Source organism: Peromyscus californicus, unplaced genomic scaffold, assembly GCF_007827085.1.
Source record: "Peromyscus californicus insignis strain IS unplaced genomic scaffold, ASM782708v3 Scaffold_13__1_contigs__length_99412109, whole genome shotgun sequence".
NCBI classification, from domain to species: Eukaryota; Metazoa; Chordata; class Mammalia; order Rodentia; family Cricetidae; genus Peromyscus; species Peromyscus californicus.
In genome coordinates this window covers 69,853,397-69,880,098 of record NW_026294424.1, presented here as the reverse complement: position 1 = coordinate 69,880,098, position 26,702 = coordinate 69,853,397, and the positions used below count along the sequence as shown (strand labels likewise).

General features: G+C 39.2%; 1 protein-coding gene across 14 annotated transcripts in view; it reads left to right on the top strand.

Moving 5' to 3' along the window:
• Clock (clock circadian regulator) overlaps positions 1-26,702 on the top strand; it is a 91,604-nt gene that overhangs the window by 11,787 nt on the left and 53,115 nt on the right. For 8 of the 14 annotated variants that reach the window (XM_052735197.1, XM_052735195.1, XM_052735200.1 and 5 more), the window contains exons 3-6: positions 14,941-15,023; positions 16,737-16,884; positions 19,231-19,315; positions 25,039-25,128. In XM_052735197.1, the coding sequence (XP_052591157.1) occupies positions 25,082-25,128 (47 nt within the window). In that variant the 5' untranslated portion in view covers positions 14,941-15,023; positions 16,737-16,884; positions 19,231-19,315; positions 25,039-25,081. The remainder of the gene's footprint in view (positions 1-14,940; positions 15,024-16,736; positions 16,885-19,230; positions 19,316-25,038; positions 25,129-26,702) is intronic. The other 6 variants (XM_052735190.1, XM_052735191.1, XM_052735188.1 and 3 more) reach the window with 4 other exon arrangements.

Here is a 26,702-nt window from a genome sequence, read left to right as displayed (position 1 = left end):
GCCATATTCTGTAGGTCTTTGAAGTGTTTGAAGTCTACCTATCTATCTGAAATATATCTATGTATACCTAGAAGACTTAGCTAACATGGCTACAAATATGATTATCATAGATGACTAATTATTAATCTATTTTTTAATTATCCATTACAATTTTAAATGAGTTACATAAACATAATACCTCACACAAGAATAGAAATATATATACAGTATAACACAATTAAGTTTAAATTTGTATCAATAAACTAAAATCTATAGCAATGTAAAACATTTTAAACAAGTTGTTACTCTTTAAAAGTAGGTTCATTAATCTACCCTTTCATCCTATCATATTTAAACTATCCCCCCCTTTTTTTTTTTTTTAGAAAGAGATTGTATTTATAATCAACTTGTTTTAAATAAAAATATTGGTTTTTCTCTGTCCCACACCAGAGGGCTCTTCTGATTTGGGACACAAGAATCTCTTAACCATTTTTTTTTTTAAGCAATATGTCTGGGTTTAGAGGGGGAGTGAGCCAATTCCATCTCTAAAGCCAGCTTGGTATATTTGGGCTGTGGGACTGGTGGGTGATAGAGATTTGTCCTGACTGTGGGCCAGGCAGGAAAACTCTAGCTACATCAGCCTGTCTCCATTCTCTGTCTGGTAACCTCTCTTGTCGTCTGAACTATGAGATCAATTCTTTTAGATTCCATGGTAAGTGTGAAATCACGTAGTACCTGTCTTTCTGTGCCTAGCTAAATCCGGTACCATACATGTTATAACAGTTGAAAGGATTTCATTTTTTTTATGGCTGAGAAGTAGTCGATCATATGTGTATACCCCTCCTTTTAAAAATCTGGATCATATATCTAGTGAGTATAGAGACAGATATCTCTTCAACATATTGGCTGCAGTTTCTTTCTGTTTTTTTTTCCTCGAGACAGGGTTTCTCTGTGTAGCCTTGGCTGCCCTGGGCCTCACTCTGTAGACCAGCCTGACGAACTCACAAAGATCTTTGCCTCCCAAGTGCTGGGATTAAAGGTGTGCACCACCACCACCCACCCTGGCTGCAGTTCTTTTATAAATACAGTTGTGGATTTGGTGGATTGTTGTTAATGTTTTGGACGACTTTCCATACTGTTTTCTATGAAAGGCCATTTCTAATTTACATTCCCATTGGCAGTGTGTAAGAGTTCCTTTTTCTTCTCTGTCCCTGTCAGCACTTGTTATCTTTAGTCTTTTTTGATATTAGTCATTCTTAATAGAATGAGGAAATACTTCACTGTGGTTTTGTTTTACATTTCCTAGTGAGTAGTGATGTTAAGCATTTTTTCCTGTACCAGTTGGCCATTTGTATGGGTTTGTTACTTTTTTCTTCTCTCTCTTCCTCTCCTGCCTGACCAAAGGTTGGCACTAAGTATCTTCCTCTGCTCTAACTTGCTACCTTGCTCCTTTTTTCTTTTTTTTAGTTGATTTTTTGTCATACACTATATTTTGATCATATTTCCCCCTCCTCCAGTTCCTCCCAAATCCTCCCTAACTCTACCCACCCAACTTTTTTCTTTTTTCCTCTTTCAAAAATAAAAACAAAATGAGAAGTAAACAACCCCCACAAAATAAACAAGCAAAAGACCAGTAAGACAAAAAGAGAAAAAATGCCAGAACAAAGCATAATGAAACAAAGGGTCCACGATTGAGTTCCTTTTGTGTTAGTGGGGCCTGCGCCTGAAGTGTGGTTGATACACCCAGTGAGAATTCATTGTAGAAAACTAATTTTCCTTTGCCAGTGGAGATGAATTGCAGATAGCCTTTTGGTTAGGGTAGGACCCCGTGTCCACTTGACCCTCCCAGGTCTGGGACCCCATCTGTCCTGTTGCAGGTCTTGTGCGTGCTTCCACAGTCTCTAAGTTCCTGTGTGCACAGCTTTGTTGTGTCTGAAACACACTCTTTCCTTGGAGTCTGTCATCATCGCTGGCTCTTACAGCCTTGCTGCCTTTTCTTCCCATAGATCATTGAGCATTGAGCGGGGAGGGATTTGACGAAGACATCTTATTTAGGGCTGAGTGTTCCGAAGTCTCTCATTTTCTGCTCATCATTCAGCATGGGTTTCTGTGTTAATTCCCAACTGCAACAAGAAGCTTCTCTGATGTGAGCTGTTACTCTGTTGCTTTTTGGGGTACCTGGAACTCACTGATTTGGTTAGTCTGGCTGCAAGCCCCAGGGATCCTCGTGTTTCTGCCTCCCCAGCTTTGGAATTAGAAGTGTGCCACCAGGCAATCCCCTCAGCTCAGGTTTGTTTGGTTTTTTGAGACATGATTTCTCTGTGTAGCTTTGGAGTCTGCCCTGGAACTTGCTCTGTGGATCAGGCTGGTCTCAAATTTATAGAGATCCTTTTGCCTCTGCCTCCCGAATGCTGGAATTAAAGGTGTGCAGCACCACCGCCAGGTCAATTTTGTTAATTTTTGAGACAGAGATTCTGTGTTTCCTGCTGTGGGATGTTCTGTATGGCAAATGTATTGCTGATTAGTCAATAAATAAAACACTGATTGGCCATTGGCTAGGCAGGAAGTGTAGGCGGGACAAGGAGGAGAATAAAGCTGGGAAGTGGAAGGCTGAGTCAGAGAGACACTGCCAGCCGCCACGATGAGAAACAGCATGTGAAGATGCCGGTAAGCCACGAGCCATGTGGCAAGGTATAGATTAATGGAAATGGATTAATTTAAGCTGTAAGAACAGTTAGCAAGAAGCCTGCCACGGCCATACAGTTTGTAACCAATATAAGTCTCTGTGTTTACTTGGTCGGGTCTGAGAGGCTGTGGGACTGGCAGGTGAGAGAGATTTGTCCTGACTGTGGGCCAGGCAGGAAAACTCAAGCTACAAATGGCGTCCAATGTGATGGCGAAAGTTTCCACCTAAAACCTGAGAAAAGATTCTAAAACAGAGCTAAAAACAGCTTCCTAATTGTCTCTCTCAAATGAGCAGCAGCTGTCGGTTTGAGCTACTGGTGGGTTCCTAGCGTGCACGCTCGACCTGCAGTATGGTGGGAATGAGGCCTCTGCAAGTGGCACATTAAGCTGCATGGTAGATTTAGCCTTGCTAGTACAAGACAAAACAAAAAAGGTTTCTGGGCTACACGCTGCTTAGATAAAAGCATAGACCCATGATAGCTCCCAGAGCTGGTGGTAAACGTAGCCATGTTGGGAAACTGAGGTGGGTGGAGCCAGCAGCCACAGCTGCTGCAGTTTAAAGCAACAGATTCACAATAAGACAGATTCAGATGTAATAGTTTACAATGTGTGTAAAATATACGTAGGCTTGAAAGAGACAAAAAAGGTGATATATACAGTTATAGAAACAAATGCATAGTTTTAAAAAATAAAGTCTTTAAAGAGACAGTAAAATTAATATAGAAAATAAGCCACGTAAAGATGAATATTACACAGAGAATCTGGATTGTGTTGTCTTTGGGATTTTTAACTGCAGAAAAACATTTGATTGTAAAAGCTGTTGGGTTATGCCAAAATGTATACTTTAAAGGTACCTTGACTTCAAAATTTGGATATAAGGATATGTTGCTTTGGAAAGGAGACTCTGCTTTTCTTCCCACAGAAAGCCAAAGGCTATGGATTTGTTCCAGATTAAGATATATCAGGTTTGACCAGCCAAGACCCCCTGAAAGGTCTCTGATGACACCATGGCCCAGATGATCCAACATCCAGAATGATTTGAAGGCAACTGGCTCAGACGATACATCCTCATGGACTATTCCATAATCCTAAAATTTTCTTTGTGTCCCCATAAGATACAGCGCCCCCCTCCAGCAGGAAGTAGTAAGAGAAGCTACGCCCAAATTCCCAAATTATATGTAATTTTACTTTGTTAAGGTTAAAACCGTCCTTTTTGAAAAAAAAATGGGGGAAGTGCTGTGGGATGTTCTGTATGGCAAATGTATTGCTGATAGTCAATAAATAAAACACTGATTGGCCATTGGCTAGGCAGGAAGTGTAGGCGGGACAAGGAGGAGAATAAAGCTGGGAAGTGGAAGGCTGAGTCAGAGAGACACTGCCAGCCGCCACGATGAGAAACAGCATGTGAAGATGCCGGTAAGCCACGAGCCATGTGGCAAGGTATAGATTAATGGAAATGGATTAATTTAAGCTGTAAGAACAGTTAGCAAGAAGCCTGCCACGGCCATACAGTTTGTAACCAATATAAGTCTCTGTGTTTACTTGGTCGGGTCTGAGAGGCTGTGGGACTGGCAGGTGAGAGAGATTTGTCCTGACTGTGGGCCAGGCAGGAAAACTCAAGCTACAGTTTCCCAAGCTGGTCTGGAATTCCTGGTCTCCTATTTGAAGTTTGGGGGTGTACTGCCTTGGAAAGTAAAGTTAGTCATTGTACAGACTTAAGGTCTTTGTGATTATTCTTCAGTCAAGCACTGAATGAAGGTACAAAAGTGAAGTCCTTTGTTTACTGAACTTAGGACGCATTGCAATCTTGGCTTTTTCAGTAAACACTTGATGCTCTGTGGTTGCTTGTGTCTCTAAGGATTAGTACATGGTCTAAATGTCTAACAGTAATTGCTTGACATTTAACCCAAGTTACAGCTACACTATGATTACCAGCATTGAAACAGTCACTTTAATGATTATGGTTTAATATTCAATGAGCTCAGTAAAGCATAATTGGAACAGCCCCGCACGGGATACGAGGCTTCCTTCATCCTGACTCTTAGCATCCATCAACTCTTGTGCTAGAGGAGGCCATTGTTTGCCTTTAGGTCCTCTCTGCTCCTTCCTGCTTGTTAAAAACCTTGAGATTCTTTCCTAAAGATGTTTACTAGAATGCTTTTTGTAGTTATAAAAATAAATTGAAGTATTGTGCTAATCATAGGGGCTTGGTTTTATTTACTGACCAACTCAGTTCCTAAAATAGTACCTGGCCATAGTATATATTCAATAATTATTTTTTTGTGTATAAGTAATTATCTGTATTAATTTTTCACTAATATTAATGCATTTATTGACTTTTTACGTCTTTGTCTGGTTTTGATGATTCTGATTTTTCTAGAATGAATTTTTAAGTGTCCTTCCCTTTTCAGGCTTTGAAAATTGAAGGAGGACTGGTAGATAATTCTTAGAAGTGATCTAGCACTGAGCCGCCTTTGTGTTGTAATCTACTTTTATTTCTTGATTTAGTAATTTCAAATGATGTCTGTTCGCCTCCTACTAAGAAAGCGAAGACTTCATCTCATACTGTCATTCTTTGCCCTTATCAACACCATCTGCCGTGGAACCACCTACTTCTTTGAATGATGCCTGTGCAATAATGATGGGACATTTGCATTTCTTAGTGCATTTTTAAGTTCTCTGTTTCATAAGGGGATAGTGGGACTTGTCTGCATTTTTCCATCGTACCCCCTTTCTTTCTCCACCTCAGTTTTCTACCTTTTGTTTTTGACCAAATTGATAACATTCACATCCTGTTTACTTTATTTTTTTATTTTGAGAATGGAAGCTTTTAGGCTTTGTCTGTAAGTTAATTCTAAAAGCTGAACACAGTAACCATCACTTAAATCCCAATTCCATCCTCCAGCTCCTCCCCATCTTCTCCCATGTCCCTCTCCGAGTAGCATGGATTATCCCCTTTTGTTTCATTAGAATTTCTAGTGCTTATAAAGGCTTTATAAGAAAAAAGACTATGTACACACACACACACACACACACACACACACACACACACATTTATTTAAAGTTTATATTGGTTGCTTTTGATGACTTTGTGACTTTAAAAAAAAGTTAGACTTATGTTAGTCAACAGCCAGTTTAAGATATACTCAGAAATCAGAGGGCTTCCATGACAATTTTACAGAGGATGTTTGTCCAGTTGGCTTCAGAAAGCTTGTGCTAGGAAGCAGGCCCTCATCTGTTTGTTGTTGTAACAGAATTGGAGAGGAGACTAAATGTGTGTCCTTCTGTGTCTGTTAGGGCCCTAATGAGGAAAAAGTATGACCTAAGAATTGGAACCCTGCAGTTCCTGCTGAAGCCTTTGTCCAACCCTAGAGAAGCATTTCCTTTGCTTTGGCAGAGGATGGCATCCTCCACCACACACACAGGCTATTGTCTAAAGACTGCTGTGGTCCCAAAGAAGGGGGTCTGTGCAATGAAGTCTGTCCCCAAGATCTGTTCCCTTGGCTTCTCATTGCCTTCTGCGCGACAACTATCATCAGAAGCTTTGCACAGCCTATGAGATTTGCAAGTCCTCTTCTGGCAAGACCTGTCTTACATGCAAAATGATTTGTAAGACTTAAATAATAAATATGATGAGAAACCAGAGAAACGGGTGTGGGAATGTTTTGAAAAATGTTGAGCTGAACAACAACTTGGGAAGAAGGAAGTTCATAATATAAGGTTACTCATCGATGACCAGTGATTTGCATATATTTTTCACAATCTGTAGCTTTTCCTTCATACTTTTAATAGAGCCTTTTGTGGAACAAAAGCTTCCCATATTGATGAAGTCTAATTTACCAGTTTTTGTTTGTTTGTGGATCATGTATTTGAAGTTATGCTGAAAAGCTGCACCAAGTTGTAGGTCCCTGTGATTTTCTCTTTTATAGTTCAGTGGCCTGCATTTGAATACATGATATATGTTGGGGCTGGAGAGATGGTTTAGTGGCTAAGAGCACTCCCTGCCCTTCCAGAGGAGTGGAGGTCAATTCCCAGCACACACTTTGAGTGGCTTGTAACCATCTGTATCTCCAGCTCCAGGGGTGCTTCTCCTGGTGCATGTACATGGCTTGTGCTCCCCCTCCCCCACACATATAAATATATGTAAATGTATATAAAGTTTGAAGATCAGGTCAGGAGTCTCTTGATCAGGTTTCCTTTATTTGCCTATGGTTTTATGATTTCTCTCTACACTGTGATGATCCTTCAAGCTTTTTAATCCATTTGAAGTTACTCTGCACTGAAATCTAGATATTGATGAGATCTGACATGTTCATTGCCACATTCCTGATTTCTGGAAAATCGGAGTGCCTCTCCAAATGTTCTGCATTTTAAAAATAGTAATAATGGAATTTGATTAGCAACTGCCTTGTTTGCAGTTATTTTTCATGTGGCTGTAAAACTCAGAAGCTGATTCTGTCAGTTGTTAAGAGAGATGCCTTTGGAAACTTGAGCAGTCCTTCTAGGTCAGTCTTTAGAACTTGATGAATTTCACTTGATAACCTTCAGCCTTCTCTTTGAGCTCAGAGGTATGACTTTTTTTTTTTCTTAATTGTAATATGGTGGGATTTCAGTGTCCTGGTAAACATAGACCAAGGAACTATAAATGTATTTGGGGCATGGTCTCCTACTTTTCTTTGTAGGTTTTATTTAAAATCTTAAGAATTTTTTTCATTTTTATAAGGAATATGTATTAGTCAGCTTCCAGTTGCTATAACAAAAGAACTGACAACAGTTTTTAAATGAGGAAAGTTTTATTTTGGCTCAGAGTTTCAGAGGTTTTAGTTCATGATCAGCTTGTTCTGTTGCTGCAGGTCTGAAGAGGCAGAGCATCATGGCAGCTGCAGTGTGTGGAGAAGGTGGCTTACCTCATACAGAAATGAAAACTCTGGGGAGAAGGCCTGCTTTTCAAAGGCACACTCCCAGTAATCTATTTCTTTTAAGCAGCTAACATCTCCTTATAGCCCATTATGCTATAGATTAATCCATTGATAAGGTTAGCATCCTCATGATAAAATACCTGTGAATAGCACCACTCACTGGGACACTAAGCTGTGGTGATGTTTTGTTTCTGCTCAGAACAGATAAAGCTTGCCTGTGGAGATCAGAGTTCGGAGCTAGCCACTAGAGGCAGTGGAGGCACATGCCTTTAATCCCAGCACTTGGGATCTCATGTCTTTGATCCCAGTACTTGGGAGGAGGAAACAGAAAGTGATATGGCTGGGTGGAAAGAGCAAGTGATAAGGCAGGGTGGAGACAGGAGCTTGGCCCTTGGGTTTCAGGAGTCAGTAGAGGTAAGAAGTCTCTCTAGTGGCTGGCTCCTTTACGTCTCTGATCTTTCAGCTTTCACCCTGATATCTGACTCTGGGTTTTTATTATTAAGACCAATTAGAATTAGCACTACACTAAGCCTCTAACACATGAGCCTTAGGAACCATTTTATATCCATACAATAACAGAATGAAAAATAACTGAAATCCAAATGTGCTCTTTTTTAAAAATCAATTTCTGAAATTTTCCCAACTCCCTCTCATAATAAGAGCTATTACTTTCCATTTCCTCTGACAGAGGGAGGTTATTTGCAAATGGCTGAAAAGGAGGATAAGATTTGTCAGGTTTTGGACAGTAACGATTACCATGTTTTAAGATTTTACATGTAAATGGCAGTCTCATTTGTACACTTTCTGTTTTAAGGACGAGTTACCTGCTGCAGCTCCAGTTCACATCAGAGGTTTACACACTTCCAAGTTCAGCATGCTAACTGCCCTTTCCTCTGTGACTCATAAGCTAAGACTAATGTTTGCTTTAAAAAAAAATCTCTTAAGTATACCAAGTGTCACATAAGAAGGTGAAATTCAGATTTCAGTGTTGATGATTTTACTAAGATATCTGTGGACTGTGTGTGACTACTTTCAAACTCCAGTGACAGTACAGTGGTGGCAGCAGAGACCCTACTTCTGGCCTGTCCCTTACAGAACAAGTTAGCTGGCCCTTGCATTAGGTACTTCTGTGACTGCCGTGACAGAACACTTGGTAAGAGCACTGTGAGGAAGGAAGGAAGGAGACTTATTCTGGCTCAGAGCTTGAGGGAAGGCACGGAGGGCAGCGAGGCAGCTGTCCCACTGTGTCTGCAGTCAAGAGTCACTTTCCCCTGCCTCTTCCATTCAGTCTAGGGCTCAACCCATGGCATGGCACCACCTGCCTGTAGGGTGAGTCTTTCCTCTGCAGTTAAGGCTCTCTGGCTCCCTTTGGCACCTTCACAGCTGTGGCTCCTAGGTTCTTCCAAATGCAGTCAAGTTGACAGTGAAGAGTGATCATCACACCCTTGCTCTGGGCAGTGGACGTATTTATGGGCCGACTGCCAAGGTTTATAAGATGTGGGAGTAGGGAAGGTGGACAGCTGGAGGTAAGGGTCAGGTACCAGCGCTTAGTGACTGGCTTAGGCTTTTTCTATTCTGGAAAGTAAAACCATATTAGACTAACTGTTTTAAAGTAGGGAATAAATTAAGAGAATTGGATTCTTTTATTATTTTTCTTTTAAAATGAGTGAATATATAGAGAAAATTAATATGGAACTTTTTAAAGTTTTTACCATGTTTTAAAGTTGTCTTAATATTTTACATGTAAATGCCTGTATGTATCATTTTTGCACTTTGTTTTTCCATAATGTGTGGTGATAACCTGTTCATTTTATTTATTCAATGAAAGAATTGATATGTGGAAATCACTTGATGACTGACTCAGTCATCAAAACTAGTACATTAAAGATGATGGTGCACTGCCATGAATGACTTAGAGATGATTTTCAGGGACTTCACTGAAGTTAGACACAGGCATTTATATCCTGTTAGGAGAAAGACCAGGGTTTTAGTGTTTATCTCTGTTGTTCCTCTGAAACACTTGATAGCAACTGTGGGCATATCCATCACTCTGAATCCAGTTCCTTTTTGAAAAATAGAAAAAAATAATTTTCTGACAGCAGGTGTTTGGGGGTTGGCTACATTATTCATTGTGCATAATTTGTTCCCCACTGATTGACCTCCCACAACTAGCAATCACTTGGCACATGATTAGATAATGTAAGTATAAGTTGAATGAAAGAAAAAAGACTAGTTGAGGTCCCGTGTCTATCAGATAGGCATGATCACAGAAACGCCAGCTTCTTCAAAGATTTACATTTGGGGATTTGAGGTGTTTTGTTAACGAATAGCATTTTGATGAAAATAGAAATTTTCCTTATATTTGTTCTTTATAGAGTGCTATCAATGCATTGACTAGATTTATTGGTATAATTAATTACATAAAATTTTCTGAAAGCTTTAAATGGCAAGATGAACTGCTATTTTAAGAATTAATTAGCCTCTAAGAAACATAGAAGCTATTCTTCATTGTAAAACCATAGCACGGACACAAACACACACACACACATACACACACACACACACACACACACACACACCCCTACCCCTTGATAGGAAAATTTGTATACATTCATGTAAGTTTTCTGAACTTTCCCTAACTTTCCACCAAACTTCATTTTATAATGGAACTTGTCTACACAGTTTCCTCAACAGTTCAACTTAAAAAATCTTATTTCACAGAATGTAAAGATAATGTACAGAATTTTTAGTGAAGGAAAATTGTTCCAGATTCTGAAAATGATTGGTAAGTGAAAGTAAAAAAAGAAAACAAACCTTTATCTCTCTTCTTCTAGACAGATTTTTAACCTGGATAAAATGGTTGGTAAGAGGGAAATTTTATCTTTAGAGGAATTGCAGCTATAAGAAGTACTAGAAAATTACAGGCTTCGTGGATTTAATCATCAGTGACTCTGAAGATGCTATATAAAAATCGGTTGTGAAATGTGTGAAGTACAATGGCTAAAGCAGAATGCATAAACCTTTTTAACTGATGATAGTCAGCAACTCTAGTGAGGACACAAATTTAACCTTGAAAAGTAACTAGTAGGAGTCAGGTTGGGAAGGAAGTCAGAGTTGACCAGCCCATGCAGTGGTGTGGAGGGAGGTGCTCCAGATTGGTAGCAAGAACTCCGGAAAGGGGCTTTCCTCTTTTTCTTCCCTCCTACCCTGGAACAGAGTAAGAGTTTCATTGCCATGGTAGCATATACATTCAGAAAGGTGAAGGGAAAATGTCTCTGGCCTAAAGAAGTGGGAAGGCTCCCTGCAAGCTGGAGCATGATATGGAAATCCTAAGAAAAGACAGGGGTGTGTGTGTGTGTCTGTCTGCCTGCCTGCCTGCCTGCCTGCCTGCCTGTCTGTCTGCCTGTCTGTCTGTCTGTCTGCCTGCCTGCCTGCCTGCCTGCCTGTCTGCCTGCTGCCTGTCTAAATCTTCAGGGGCCCCAACCACATTCACGCTACTTGAGTTCAAAACAGAATCCAAAAATCAAAGCCCAGAGAAGTGACCTACAAAGTACACCACAGCTTGAGTTATGCATTCAGATGGTGACCCCAAACAGTAAAGCAGAAGCTTTGAAAACTGAACTCACATGGAGACCACTACCCACAGAAGGCTAATACTTAGAACCTGTAGTCTAAACTCAAAGTCATATTCACAAGAGGGCCTTACTAGAGCCTACAGTCCCATGGTCAGTATTTGGAGTGTCTAGAATACAGTGCAAATTCTTGTCATACAAAGAAAAAAGGAAATTATGACTCTTTTTAAGGAAACCATGAGAAGAGCCAGAAAATAGAATTATAAGAAAGACCTTAAACAAGCCTTGAGTTAAAGCTAAGCACTTGATATGAATGGAAAAATAGGGTATAGGATTTGCTTCTGATACTTGAAAATTTTCCAGTGAAAATCAGAACATGAATCAAATTGGATTTCAGAATTGAAAAATGTGATGTGTGAAGTATAAATTGACTGTGTGGACTCAGCACAGTGGAGATAACACGAGAGAGTGAACTTGAGATAAATCAGAACTCTCCAGACTCTATCTTGTGCATCGAGGTCTGTATTATGCCTTAGGTTCACGGGGTGACCTCTGCTTTCTGCTCATGGAGTAGTATGCTGTCTGCACAGCTGCATGCTCCTCACTCACTGCTTCTTAGTGGCTGCAGAGATCTACCTTGTCACACCACAGATGCAGAGGTGGCCATTGCTTGCCATTGCCTCGTACTTTATCACTTACGAAGGCTGAAGTCATCAGTGAGATGATTAAAATAATTGTCATCTGAGGGACTAAATCTACCCTTGTATATGTTTTCATTTGAAAGCTTTGACAGTGCATTAGGAGACATATATATATATATATATATATATATATATATATATATGTAAATCAGATTGTAAATCTTATATCTTCAAAGATATTAATTTTGTCTTAAAAATAAGTATAGTAATTATTTTAGTGAAGAGAAAATATGGCTATTATGTTCTAAATAATCTGTGGTTTAGAATATTTATTTGAACTAGTCAGATGGCTGTGAATTTGCTTGGCCTGCTTGGTTGTACAAAACTGATTTGGCAGGTAATCCAAGTTTTTTTTTTTTTTTTTTGGTTTTTCGAGACAGGGTTTCTCTGTGTAGCTTTGCGCCTTTCCTGGGACTCACTTGGTAGCCCAGGCTGGCCTCTAACTCACAGAGATCCGCCTGGCTCTGCCTCCCGAGTGCTGGGATTAAAGGCATGCGCCACCACCGCCCGGCCAATCCAAGTTTTTTTGTTCGTTTGTTTTTTGTTTTTTATTTGTTTGTTTGAGACAGGGTTTCTCTGTGTAGTTTTGGTTGCCTGTCCTGGATCTTGCTCTGTAGACCAGGTTGGCTTCGAACTCACAGAGATCTGCCTGGCTCTAGCCTCCCAGTACTGGGATTAAAGGTGTGCGCCACCACCGCCCGGCTCCAAGTTTTAATAAATCAAAGTAACTGTCATTTTAGTGATTATACTGCAAAATATTCAGAGGAATATTCAAGCCTTGAAAAAAGGTTTATTTACTTTGGGTGATAATTCAAGTATAGCCTCATTGATGCGATAGATATGAATGTATAATGAATATGTATGCATATTTGGCTTTTTAAGTTAATGGACTCCTACAGAATCTGTGGTTTAGTTAAGTTTGGATATCTGTTTCACACTTCAGAATCACATCGCATCATTTTTAATGTGCATTAAGAAATTAATGTCTTTTTTTTTTAACATGCCTTAGCAATGAAGTAGTTTTTTAGAAGAGGAAATAGGGTCTCATATTTATTTGGACACTATACAAACGGAGCTTAGATAATATTTGTAGAGATGTGTTAGCTGAATTGTTGAAATGGTCTTCTGTTTTACTAAGAGAACTTGCTGCTTTTTTTTGGTTTGTTTAATGTTTCAGAAATTACTGTTCTTTGACATTTGATAAGTTTAGCATTCTAGTGTCACTAGGAGGGATCTTCTGTGGTGTCTGTCACTCAAGGCTTTATTCATACACCTGGTTTGGGGTGTGGTTTTAAAGAGGATTACTTGAGTTTTATATCATATCAGTTGAAACTTAGCATTGCTTTTGATTCATGTTTATATCAGGAAACAAAATTTGTAATAGCAAATTTAACAGACAAAATTCTAAAGTAGGTCATGAATCAATAGGTTATTTGATTAGAAAAAATACAGTTTTAATTATATAAATTATAGAAAATTTATAGTTTTATTTTTTAACTTAAGTTTTTGAGTTGTCTTTGATAATTAGCAATAATTAAATCAATTAAAAGACTCTCCTTTAAATGATGTAAAGACATAGGAAATTAATTTTTTGCTCATGTTTTTGTTTTCTGGAATAAATAGCATGTATTTTATCTTTCTTCTTAAGTGTAGGCAGAACTGTAGTATTAGACACCTAATTCATGAAAGGATAAAAAGAACACTGCAACTTTCTAATTATAAAAAGAATGCACGTTTATGAAGGAAATTTTAGAATGTATTGAAAATGTGAAAACCATTAGCCATAAAATATCTCAGAAGCCACCATGTGCTGTAACTTTGGTTTTATGTTTTGGTGCCACTGTAAGTACAATTAGACATACAGTTTTTTCTAGCTTTACTTTAAGTAATACTTTGGTGAACTTAGGATGCCTCTCTGATGGTTTATTTCCCTAAATGAAATTATTGGGTCAAAGTATCTGTATATTTTCAAACTATTTATGTGTCTCAATCCCCTCCTCCCCATTTTAAAAGTCAGAGTCTGGTGTAGCCCAGGCTAGCCTTGAACTTACTATGTAGCCGAGAGAGGATGCCTTTTATACGTATAATCCTCCTGCCATCACTTCCTGAGTGCTAGAATTCCAAACATGCATTATCATGCCTGGGTTATTTGGTGTGACACCAAACCAGGGCTTCATGCTTCATAGGCAAGCACTCTACCATCTGAGCCACAAGCTGCCCATTAAGAAGAACATATTCCTGGCTGGGCTGTAACTCAGTTCGTAGAGTGCTTAGTGGAGTAAGCACGTCAGCCAGAGCTTGAGGCAGTTGTTCACATTGCATCCACAGTCAGGAAGTAGACAGGAAGAAAGCTCTTCTGTTCAACTACCTTTTTTTCTTTGCATGCAGTCCAGGACCCCAGCCCAGGGGATGGTGCTGCTCACATCATAGTGGGTCCTGGCACCTCAGTCACCCAAATCTAGAGAGTCCCTCACACACTTAACCTCCTAGGGCAGACTACATCCTGTGAAGTGGACAATTCGTGCTAACTGTCGTGGGCATATTGGACTTTCAACTCTGTCTTTCTGACCGATTCTCCTTTGGATTTTTGTTAAGAAGATCATACTGACTTGGTAGAATCACTTTGTAATATTGTTGAAGTTTTTGGGAAGAGTTTGAGGAGAAAAGGTGTTAACTCAGTCATGGTTTGATAGAACCAGTGAAGCCAGTGGGTTGTTTTTCTTTGTGAGTAGGTTTTGGTTATTGGGTCAGGATATTTGTCTGTTCAGATTCCATTCACGTTTATGTCTTGATAGGTTGTATATGTGTAGGAGTTTATCCAGTTTGTTCTTTGTCTAGTTTGTTGTTGTTATAGTAATGTCTTACAGTCCGGTGTCTGTGGCTTCAGTTAAACTGTCTTCTATTTCTGATTTGGTTTATCTGAATCTACTTAATAAAATTGAAGGTGCATCAATTCATTTGATTTTTTTTAAGGCCTAGCTTTGTTGATTTTCTGATTGATGTTTATTTCCTTCCTTCTGTAGACTACAGACTTGATTGTTTCTCTTTCTGCTTCTTTGAGGTTTCTTAATTTTCTTTTTTCAGAGCTGGATGTTGGACCCAAGGCTGTGAGTGCATCAGGCAAGTGCCCATCACAGAGCTGTGCTCTCGATGTTCTAGTTTTTATTGTAGGTATTTAAATACTGCTCTAAAATGGTTATACACATACATTTTGATGTGTTTTGTTTGTCTCAAAATACTTGATAATTTCACTCTTGATTTAGTCTTCAGCCCTTTGGTTTTCTAATAGTGTGCCATTAAATTTGCACATTTGTAAATTTCTGTTTTTATTCTCTTGTGGTTAGAAAAAATACTTCAGACTTAAATTTGTTAAAACTCATGTTGTGATCTAACATGTGACCTCTTCTACAGATTTTCTCAGTGCATTTGAGCAGTGTGTGCATTATGTGGCTGTGTATGAAGTATTCTAGGTATATATATTTGGTCTATAATGTAAGTCTGCTTTTGTTTTTCAGCAGAATGGTCTGTCCTTTATTGAAACTTACTGTTTTATTTCCCTTCACTCTGCTTCTTATATTTAGATGCTTTCTTGTTGGGAGTATACCTTTGTAATTGCTGTAGCTTTTGTTTTTTTCTTCAGGTCTGTTTTGTGTAGTGTTTAAGTGTGGCCACGTATGCACTGGTTTTGTTGGCCACCTGCCCTGTGTGGAGTACCTCTCTGTCCTCCTAGTTCTAGTCTGTGTGTACCTTTAGACAAAAAGTGAGTCTTAAGATACTGTATGCTTGGATCTTCCTCGTTTGAGTTCATTCAGCTACTCTGTCTCTCACTCTAGGACATAGTCTTTACGTTAGTGGGATTCCTTGTTTTCCAGCTCTCTAGCTCTCCAGCTCTCCTCTTCTTGCTGGCTTCCTCTGCATTTCTTATGTTCTTTTTACATTATTGTGCTTTCACTGTTTCCATTTTTCTTTTGAATTGCATGCAGAAATTCAAGTCATTTACTCTTCTTCCTGCTTTATGCTACCAAAGTCACACCTTATATTTATTTATATTGTATGTTCATTAGGATCTTGTGTAGTTTTTAAAAATACCTGTGGTTCAATTTCTGTAGAGAATTAAAAGTGATTTATCTTGCTTATATTTTGTTGTGTTCTTTTTTTCCTTTCTTTTTATTAAAAAGAGATTTTTCAGACAATGTATTCTAAATTTGATTTCTGCCTCAGCTCCTCTGAGATTCCCCACACCTTCCTTTATCAGAATCCACATCCTTTCTGCTCACAGGCATCTAAATAATAATAATAATAATAATAATAATAATAATAATAATAATAAAGCAAAAACAAGCCAATAGAATAGGACAAAGCAAACAGAAGAAAAATAGCCAAAGAAAAAGTACAACATACACAGGAAGATGCAGAGACAGACATGTTCTTACACATAAGAATTCCCTAAAAACATAAAACCAGAAGCCATAATATCAAAGAACCTGTAACATTAAAAATAAAATGCCTTGTCAAAACCTTATGAGACAGAGAACCTTCAAAATGCCATTGAGTTCACTCTCTGTTAGCTATCTACTGCTGGCATTGGGGCCTGCCCTCAAGAGTGCTTTATATCCCAGACTCCATTGGAGAGAAGTGACTTTTCATTTTTGAGTGGTTACCAGCTGAACATAGCTTCTAGGTTAGGGGTGGGGGTTGTGTCCATTTCTCCTCCCAGCTTTGGGATCCCATCTGGTAAAGACTTGTGCAAGTCCTGTGCATGCTTCCACAGCCTCTGTGATGTCATATGTCTATCGGTCCACTGTATTTAAAATGCCTTATTTCCTTGGTGATCTTCATCTGCTCTGGCTCTTACCCTCTTTCTTTCTCCTCTTCCCCAGGGTGCCCTGAGCCCTGAGGGGAGGGATTTGATGGAGACATTTCATTGAGGATTGAGTGTTCCAGGTCTTTCTCTTCACATTGTCTACCTTTGGGTCACTGTATTTCTTTTCATCTGCTGCAGGAGGAAGCTTCTCTGATGATGGTTAAGTAAGACACCGATCTATGACTATAGCTGAATGTTGATAGAAGTCATTTTGTAGATATGTTCCTTTAGCAGAACAGTAGTTATTGCTGTCTAGTGGACCAGCCTCTAGGCAGTCGGGGCTCAGAGGGACTCCACATCATTGGCAAAGCTAAGACTTTTTCCATCTGAGGGGTTAGGGAAGAAACACACATTCTCTTGATCATTTCCTTCTTTATTCATCAGCCTCTTCTGATGGACTCATTGGACTGACTTGGGTTTGGCTTTGGGGGTGAACAGCCATACAAAAGTGTACTTTTAGATTGTTTCGTAAATTATTTCCTCATACTAAGGTCCTCAATCTTAATTTACATGTCTGGCTGAAGGGGAGCATCACATGCCTCCATCACTCTAGCCCTTCATTATGTATTGTGTGCAACACACAATAGTACAGGAGCCCCAGGTGTGTTGTAGAATTATTTTAAGGTGTGTGACTGTTGTTTATGTTGCATTTGTTTAACTCTGTGAAGCTGAGTTACTGTGCCTATCTAAAACACCTGATGGTCTAATAAAGAGCTGAACAGTCAATAGCAAGGCAGGAGAAAGGATGGACAGGGCTGGCAGGCAGAGAAAATACATAGAAGTAGAAATCTGGGAAAAAAGGAAGAAGGAGAAAGAGAAGGAGGAGGACATCAGTGGCCAGCCACCCAGCTACACAACAAGCAATGGAGTAACAAAGAAAGATATACAGAAATAGAGAAAGGTAAAAGCCCAGAGGCAAAAGGTAGATGGGATAATTTAAAGTTAAGCTGTCAAGAAACAAGCTAAGCTAAGGCTGTGCATTTATAAGTAAGAATAAGCCTCCATGAGTGATTTATTTGGTAGCTGGGTGGTGGGCCCCCCAAAAAGGAGTAAAAAACAACAACACAGATGTGCCTGAGGTGTCTTGTCACCAAGGTCATGGGATGGCTGCAAGGCCCCTTCAGCAAAATAATCATTGTTTTCCACAAGGATTCTTCCAGGTCAGTGTACTTCTGAAAAACATCTGTTCATTCTAATCTCTATCCCATACAGTGATTTTGCTAAATTCCTACAGAGTACAGCTAACATATTTTCATCTCCCTTACATGATTAAAAACAAAATCATCCCAATATCCCATATACATTTACGTCTAAGTAATTTATTGCAGGTCACCAGAATGTGAGTAGACAGCATCTTTTCATAGCCAACTACCATGACTGCAAAGACAGAATCAGTCGTTCTGCTGTCTATCTTGAGAGTTAATCTTACAAGGAATCCTAGAGGAATCACAAACCTAAACTTTTGTATGTAAAAGACAATCAGTTGGCTATACTTCAGATCTTTAGGGTGTATACCCATCTATCACTAGTTTCTTATATCAGGAGATTGAGAGCAGGAATGGGTACAAGAAGTTAATCTTCACCTTTGATAAACAACCAACCTTAACAGTTGGGCTGCTTTGTGCTTTTAACCTCAGCTATGTGTTCTTATGGGCATTAGATTGTTCTCTGTGGTTTTTTCATCTTAAAGTTATTGTCAAAACATCTGATCTAACCTGAAGTTATTACAAGGCTTTGTTTCAGCTAAATGATGCACATCGCACATTGAAACCTGTAACTGTATCTTTTTAGTATTAAGAGAATTAAGGCCAGCCTGGCTTCCAGGGAATTCAGTTTTCTCCTAATCATTAACCTGAGTTGTGATATAAAGAAGCCCCTAAGGTAGAACCCATAAGTATTTAGCTGTAAAACATATCCTTGTATATACTTTTATTCATCAAAGCTCTGTATAAGCTAACATTATTATCAGTTAGATTGTACAGCTTAGGGAGGAAATCATCTTCATAATAATTTGTAGGTAAAACTGCCCAGTAGAACAGGAAGTTTCCATGAGATAAACATATTACCTTACAGGCAGTGGGGAATTTCCCCACGCCCAGTTCTGCTGTGCCAGATATCAGTGAGAGAGACAGCAACAGCAAGCACTCAAAGACAGAGCAGAAGCAAAAGACGTTCTGGAGTCAGTGGTCTCAGAGGCCTTGACTTACACAGAGTTATCCACCAGGGGGTTGCCTTCTGGTGGCCAACATCCTGAACCTCAGTCATTACCTGCTGCTCCCCTGACATGGCTGTCGGCAAGTAGTATTTGGTTTTCCCCTAGGTTCCTGGCCTTGTTTGTAGTTTTAAAACTATTTTCTTTTTATGGAATCAGTTTATAGAATTCCAATTTTATTGTTTATTTTTATAACAAAGTTCTTTATCTTTTGTGCTTTAAGAATTAGTTAAAATGTTTTTGTGTTAAAATTGTATATAAGTTGGATAAACTTAACATTATTTTCTTGTTTAAATAGAGTTCTGATGGTCAGTCATACACAGGAAGGCCTTGAGCTTGTGGGTTTTGGAGAATCCGTTCTGAAGATCTAAAAAGTGCAAAAGGTAAAGGCATTCTATAATCTTCCATTGTATTGATTTTTCCCAGCAAAAAAATATGTAAAAGAACTTAGATATTGCTTGGCATACTTATTTGAAGAAAGCATTATTTACAAAATTTTGCTTTTGTGTTAAGTCCAACTCAGAACATTTGCCATACAGTAGTTACTATTTATGTATTACTTTAATTTATGATTTTATGATGGTTAATAAGACTGAAGCTTTTTCTGTCTCATGAAGATACCATTTGAAGGAAGACAAGCAGTAAACAAACCGTTAGTACTACCAAGAAAATTAAAGTGGACGATAGATTGGGGGTGACTTTCATAAGGTTAGTCAGAGAAGGCTGTGTTGAAAAAGTCACTTTAGTTGAAAGCGAAATGGCTGGTGCTGAGCCACGTGTGGCTCCGAAAGAGAAAAGAAGCTACATTGGCAGTGGGAACAGAAATGACTGGGTGCTTGAAGAACAGAATGTAAACGGGGCTGGTGTGTGCCTAGGTACTGCAGAGTGCACAGGAAGATCAGCTTGAGGAGAAAGTGAGGGGGGAAGCAGAGGGCTGGAAACAGTCAGGGGCTCTGATTCAGCTGTTGGAAACCTGTAGAAGAGTCGTGCGGTGGCTGGGGAGATGGCTCACTGGGCAGGCGCTTGCTGTGGAGCGTGAGGACCAGCCTGAGGTCACGGTCCTAGCTCGCCTATAAGCAGCTCTTGTAGCACTGCACACCTGTAACCCAGCACTAGAGGTGGAGACAGGTGGATCTCCCAGCTCCCTGGCCAGATGAGCTAAATCGGCGAGCTTCAGGTTCAGCCAGTCTCTGTTTCAAAAAGCTGGATAGAGAAGAGTAGAAGAAAACATGCTGTCAGCCTCTGGTTTACACACGTGCACGTCTGCACATACGTGTGCATATGATAACATACACTGCATACATGCATGCACTCACACAAACTATAGATATGTCAGGAAGGCATTGTGATACCAGATGTGGTGGCACGTGCCTGTTTGGGAGACAGGGAGAGGATCCAAAATTTGAGACCAGCCTGGGCCGTGTGATTGCCTGTCACCAAAGAAAGAAAGAAAAAGAGCAGTCTGTGTTCAGGCTTTGAAGTTGTTGGCATAAAGCCGTACTTAAATGTTTGCATTTGTTTACCTAGGAAGTGTATTCAGCCCTAGTACAGACTAGTATTTACCATAGGAGAAGTGATGGTCATTATAGTGAATACAAAAGCTGGAACATGTTCTGCACTAGAAGTCAAAAGAAGAAATCATGAAGTCAGTGCAGACATGATGGCTTACGTCACATCCACCAAGGGATCGTCTAGAGAGTCAAGGAGGCAGCCCTGCATGTACAGTACAGTATTTGCCATTGCAAGTCAGCCATCTCAGTGGAGGGTACCGAAGTGCAGCAGTAAGTGATGGGAGAGAGAACATGTCCAGACAGCTGGCAGACAGTGCAGCTGAACCTCAGGTCTCCCTTGTCACTGTGGTGCAGCGCCCAACATACACTACTTTAAGACAGACGTCTTGATTAGTATTTTGGAATCTGGGTTCAGTAGACCATGATTATTTGCTTTTGGGTTTTTGGGCTCATTGTGAAATCAAGGCAGCAGGAACATGAAGCAGAGGAAGCAGGATACAGGAAGAAGCCAGGAGAAGATACAGTCTAGGATATTGGTGAAATTATTAAAGCCACTCCATGTAGTTAAAAGGAAGGTTTATTTAGTGGCGTAACTTACAAATGAAGGGATGAGTAGGTTGCAGGGTCTAGGAAAGGCGTGGTGCAGTCCGGCGGTGTTCTCTGGAGAACTCTGCTCAGTCTACCTCCAGCGTCCAGGGTCCAGGAACCAAGAGAGTCGGTGCATCCGGATCTCAGGTCTTCAGGGTCCTCTCTTGGCCCCGCCTTGTAGGTGTGACAGTTACCGAAGCCTCAATGGGGGTTGGGACTTCCAGATCAAGGTTGGAATGGCTACCCACTACATCTCCCCCTTTTGTCTAAATAAGAAAGTTCTAACCTAATACAAGACTATATACAAAGGAATGGTTATCAAATATTGTCCAGGGGTAAAGAAGGTTAATGACCTAGATAAGATGGAACTACAACCAATGTGAACAATATCAAGCAAGAAACACATACTAAAATCCAGAGAAGTCTAGAGCGTAGGTAAATGGCATGTTACAAAGATCATTCCAAAAGGTGTCCTATCCTAAAGAACCTGAATCTAATACTTAATATGTTCTAAGATCACACACACACACACACACACACACACACACACACACACACACTAAGGGTGGCATTGGCTGGACCATCCCACATCAGTCACTAATTAAGAAAATACCCCTGTATGTTTAGGCTTACATACAGGCCAGTTTTAGAGTGGCATTTTCTCAATTATGGTTCCCTCTTCTTAGATAACTGTAGTTCCTGTCTAGGTGACCAAAAACCAAAAACTAAAACCATCCAGGAAAGTGATTAGACCATTGCCTGCTCTTCCAGAGGATCCAGGTTCAATACCCAGCTTTACAACCCCCTGTAACTACAGTCCCAAGGGAGTTTATGTCCTCTTTTGGCCTCTGAGGGCACTTCACATGGGTAGTGCACATACATACAAGCAGGCAAAACACCCATACACATAAATATAAATTAAAGTTGCAAAAATCCTCCTGCTCCCTAAAAATAATTAAATTAATTTAGTGAATTCTCTCAGTAGAATTAACTAAAAGATGCCTAAAAATCTAGACACTTTTGAGAGCCAAAGAGGCTAATTTAAATACATTGGGACAGAGTAAATTATGACTGTCCAGGCACTCCATCTGAAAATGAAAGAATCAAAAGTAACAAAAGATGTTCACAATAGTGGAGCTTATTACTGAAAGAAAGTGGAAAATGGGTCGGAGAACAAAGAACTACTGATTTTATAGTAAGTTTCCTAAAACCACTTGACTGTATAAATTTCATACATGTGTGTACAGGTGGAAAGAAAACTAGATTGTAAAATAAAAGAATGGAAATAAGGACACTGAGATCACAATTGTTTTCCTGGGGAAAGGAACAACAATAACAAATGGCAGTAGCTGAAGAAGGTTGGTGGGTCAAGAGAAGTGGGCTCTTATTTTATCGGTCTCTTAAAGATAAGAAGTACTAATTAATAAACTGTGCTAATATTGATCAGTGACAGCAGTCGGAATGGAAAGCCTGTGGTGGGTGACCGCAGATGGGATTCAGAAAGACAGTAGTGTAATGCCATTAATAATACACTGCAGAGTTTATTTTTAAAACAGAATCCTTTTTATGTGAACGATTCTATTCCAAAGATGAACTGCCAGACACTGAGCTGTCTCTAATTCTGTGCACTGCTGTGTGCTGAAGTAGAGTTGCTTCTGTATTTACCACATTGAAATTGTTGATAGAATTTTTTGGTTTAATGCTGCCTGTCATCCCCTGGTAAGCTTGCACTAAAAGCTGATTTTAAAGTAGTGTTTATACACCAGTACTTGTGCCCCGTACTATGACATCATGAAATAGTAATGGGATATGTGCTCACCTGCTAAATCTGTGACTTGGAGTTCAAGGGGTTTGTGGAAAGGGACATTTAATTCCTAGCTTTAACTTGATCCTTTTGCATTTTGGTGAACTGTGCATTTAAGTAATTGCAACTGATCCCTTTAAAGACACATTGCCTATCATTCTGGTCTATTATTGTCAGTACTTCATAAAAATAAATGTTATTCTATATGAGTAGACTGTATACTTGGAATTTCTCTTCAGCTTGTGTAGGAAAATGGTATGTTTAAAATCAACCTTTCTGATGAGCAGGTTTCACTATAGTTTGCTGTTAAAAGCCTGGGTTTTGGGGTGTTTTGTGTGTTTCTTTATTACCACATTATTTTATTACTTTGACATTCTCCTAAAAGGTTTGCTGTGGTGGTATTTAGTCCTACCCATTTTACTCCCTTTATTTTTCTCGTAAATGAAATGTATCTATCAGTTGGCTGGAAAAGTAGAATAAAGATTGTAAGCTATCCTGTGAACGATTGTAATCTTCAGTGTGTGACTATGAATGTAGTCATAAGCTGAGCAAATGTTTTGACAATTACTGTTGATGGTAATAAAGAATAGCTTAGCAGTGGGCGGGTCTTGTAAACCATTTGATCCCTTCCCGTTGTAGACAGTCAGCAGTGTCCTTCCTGGTGGGCTTATCCCCATACCGTGTTGGTCTGTGTTCTCCTTTGTGACAGTTAATGACACATGAGGCAGAGATTTGGCCCCTTAGTTTTTTATATACCTTTTCCACTGTACTTTTTATTTTAGTGATAGAACCAGCATCCGTCATTACCATTCCCCTTTCTTTTGCTCTCGAAGGTTGACTTAAGTAAACTCGAGTGGTCTGTAACTGTGGGATCCCTCTTTTGATGTTAACCCAGACACTTGAGTCGCAGTGTTCTGTGGTGCTATTGATCCTCTGTTTTTCCTTACCTCTGGTCATTATCTTGTGAGAATTCTTGGTCCCCCGAGTCTCATTTTGTTAGTCAAACCACATAGACAGTGCAGTGTCATTTCTCAAGGGCTAGTCTCTCCTCCTCTTAGGAAGGTCCCTATGAAAACAGTGACACTCCTGTTCAAATACCTTGAAACGTCTCTGGGTTAGATAGAATTACATGTTAATTTATATTATTTTCTAAACTCTAAATAAAGGAAACAACAATATAAACTTCTTATACCTCAAAACTTAGGATGTTTATAAATAAGGTCATTGTTAATCAATATTTAACTCAGGACTTGAGATAAACTGCTTTTTAAAGGAGTTTTAGTCTGTGACTCAGTTTGAAAGCAGTGCATTTTAAGTTTTAATTACTGAAACGTAGAAAGAGTAGGAAACACTTCATGGTACTTATTTCTCTGCCTGACTTGCGTCACCTCAAGTTTCCTGCAGCCCCTTTAGGTACACTAGTTAAAACTGGACTGGAACATGCCTGTGAAGAGAAGAAGCTCTTGATTCTCTCACACCCAGTGTTGTTCTAGCTCCTGGTTCCTGTGCAGTCACAGACTGTCACTCTGCTGTCTCAGCCCTGGCTTCTGTGCTCTGTCGTCTGCTGCTTCTCAGACTTGAGTAGTCCTAGCAGTGAGATTCTCCTGGACATGTGGGTTCTGAGGTGATGAGGATGCTTCCTGCCTCGGTACCATGTTTTCAGTAGCAAATTTTGACCCCTGACAGGCCTCGGTGCCCCAGGCTTCACTCTGTAATTCTCACAGACACACTTGATTGCTTCCTGTCAGGATGATGCCACTGAATAATGTAGCCTTCATTGTGTATTTTATTATAATTGTTTAGATACCTGTCTCCTTGCTCATTACAGATTTTTGCCTGTAGAGCTGAGCCTCTCATCCTTGTAGACACAAGGCCTACCATGCTGTTTACCAGGAAATAAAATCTCAGCAAATATCTATTAGATAACATTATTGTAGTCAGTTTATAGTTATGTAAGGTACATACTGAGTATTAAAAATGACTTTTCTATTACTTTAGAGAACTACATTATGAATTTGAATTTTTCCATATTCCTTTTAGAAGAAAAAAACCCTCAAATATTCCCTACCCAAAGATAATTTGCTTGAAAATAATGCACCAGCTTCGTTTTGAAATCTGCACAGTAACCTACAGTATTCTCAAGACTAGTTTGTAGAAGTGCTTCAGAAAACTAATAACCATTTCTTTCTTTCTTTCTCCCAAGGAGAAGTACAAATGTCTACCACAAGACGAAAACGTAATGTGTTATGTTGTTTACCGTAAGCTGTAGTAAAATGAGCTCAATTGTTGACAGGTATGTTTTTAAATTCACTCTTAGAGTAATGCTCTATATCAGCTTGATAGAAGTGTTATGCTTAAACATAATTGCCATTATATTCAATTTATACTAAGAACAAAAAAGAAATAATAAGTAAGGTACATTAGTAGTTTTAAAAGTCAAAGTGAATAGCTTAAGACTTATGTTCCAAATGAGTTTTTATTCTTGATTTAGGGAGTTTTAGTCAACTGTTCTGAAAGAAACAATGTTTGCGAATGATTACCTGGCCCCTTTTAGACTGTAGGATCCAGTCTGTTGGTGCTACCTCTAACTCTGCAAGCATCTTAGCACTTGGAGCTGATAAGACATAACTGTGATTAGGGTTATTATTTCATTAGTTAAATCTTTATAGATGAGTCTTGGAAAAAGATAAACTTGCTCATTTATTTCTTTCTCTGACTGTAAAGCTTTTTTTTTTTTCTGTTCTTTTGGGGCTGGGAATGTCAGTATACTGGTATTCTAGTCAAGTGCTTATGTCACTATACTAGTATATAGTCAAGTGCTTCTGTCAGTATACTGGTATACTAGTCAAGTGCTTATGTCAGTATACTGGTATACTAGTCAAGTGCTTATGTCAGTATACTGGTATACTAGTCAAGTGCTTATGTCAGTATACTGGTATACTAGTCAAGTGCTTATGTCAGTATACTGGTATACTAGTCAAGTGCTTATGTCAGTATACTGGTATACTAGTCAAGTGCTTATGTCAGTATACTAGTATATAGTCAAGTGCTTATGTCAGTATACTAGTATATAGTCAAGTGCTTCTGTCAGTATACTGGTATACTAGTCAAGTGCTTATGTCAGTATACTGGTATACTAGTCAAGTGCTTATGTCAGTGTACTAGTATATAGTCAAGTGCTTATGTCAGTATACTGGTATACTAGTCAAGTGCTTATATCAGTGTACTGGTATACTAGTCAAGTGCTTATGTCAGTATACTAGTATATAGTCAAGTGCTTATGTCAGTATACTGGTATACTAGTCAAGTACTTATGTCAGTGTACTGGTATACTAGTCAAGTGCTTATGTCAGTATACTAGTATATAGTCAAGTGCTTATGTCAGTATACTGGTATACTAGTCAAGTGCTTATATCAGTGTACTGGTATACTAGTCAAGTGCTTGTGTCAGTGTACTAGTATATAGTCAAGTGCTTATGTCAGTATACTGGTATACTAGTCAAGTGCTTATGTCAGTGTACTAGTGTATAGTCAAGTGCTTATGTCAGTGTACTAGTATATAGTCAAGTGCTTATGTCAGTATACTAGTGTATAGTCAAGTGCTTATGTCAGTATACTGGTATACTAGTCAAGTGCTTATATCAGTGTACTGGTATACTAGTCAAGTGCTTGTGTCAGTGTACTAGTATATAGTCAAGTGCTTATGTCAGTATACTGGTATACTAGTCAAGTGCTTATGTCAGTGTACTAGTGTATAGTCAAGTGCTTATGTCAGTGTACTAGTATATAGTCAAGTGCTTATGTCAGTATACTAGTGTATAGTCAAGTGCTTATGTCAGTGTACTAGTATATAGTCAAGTGCGTATG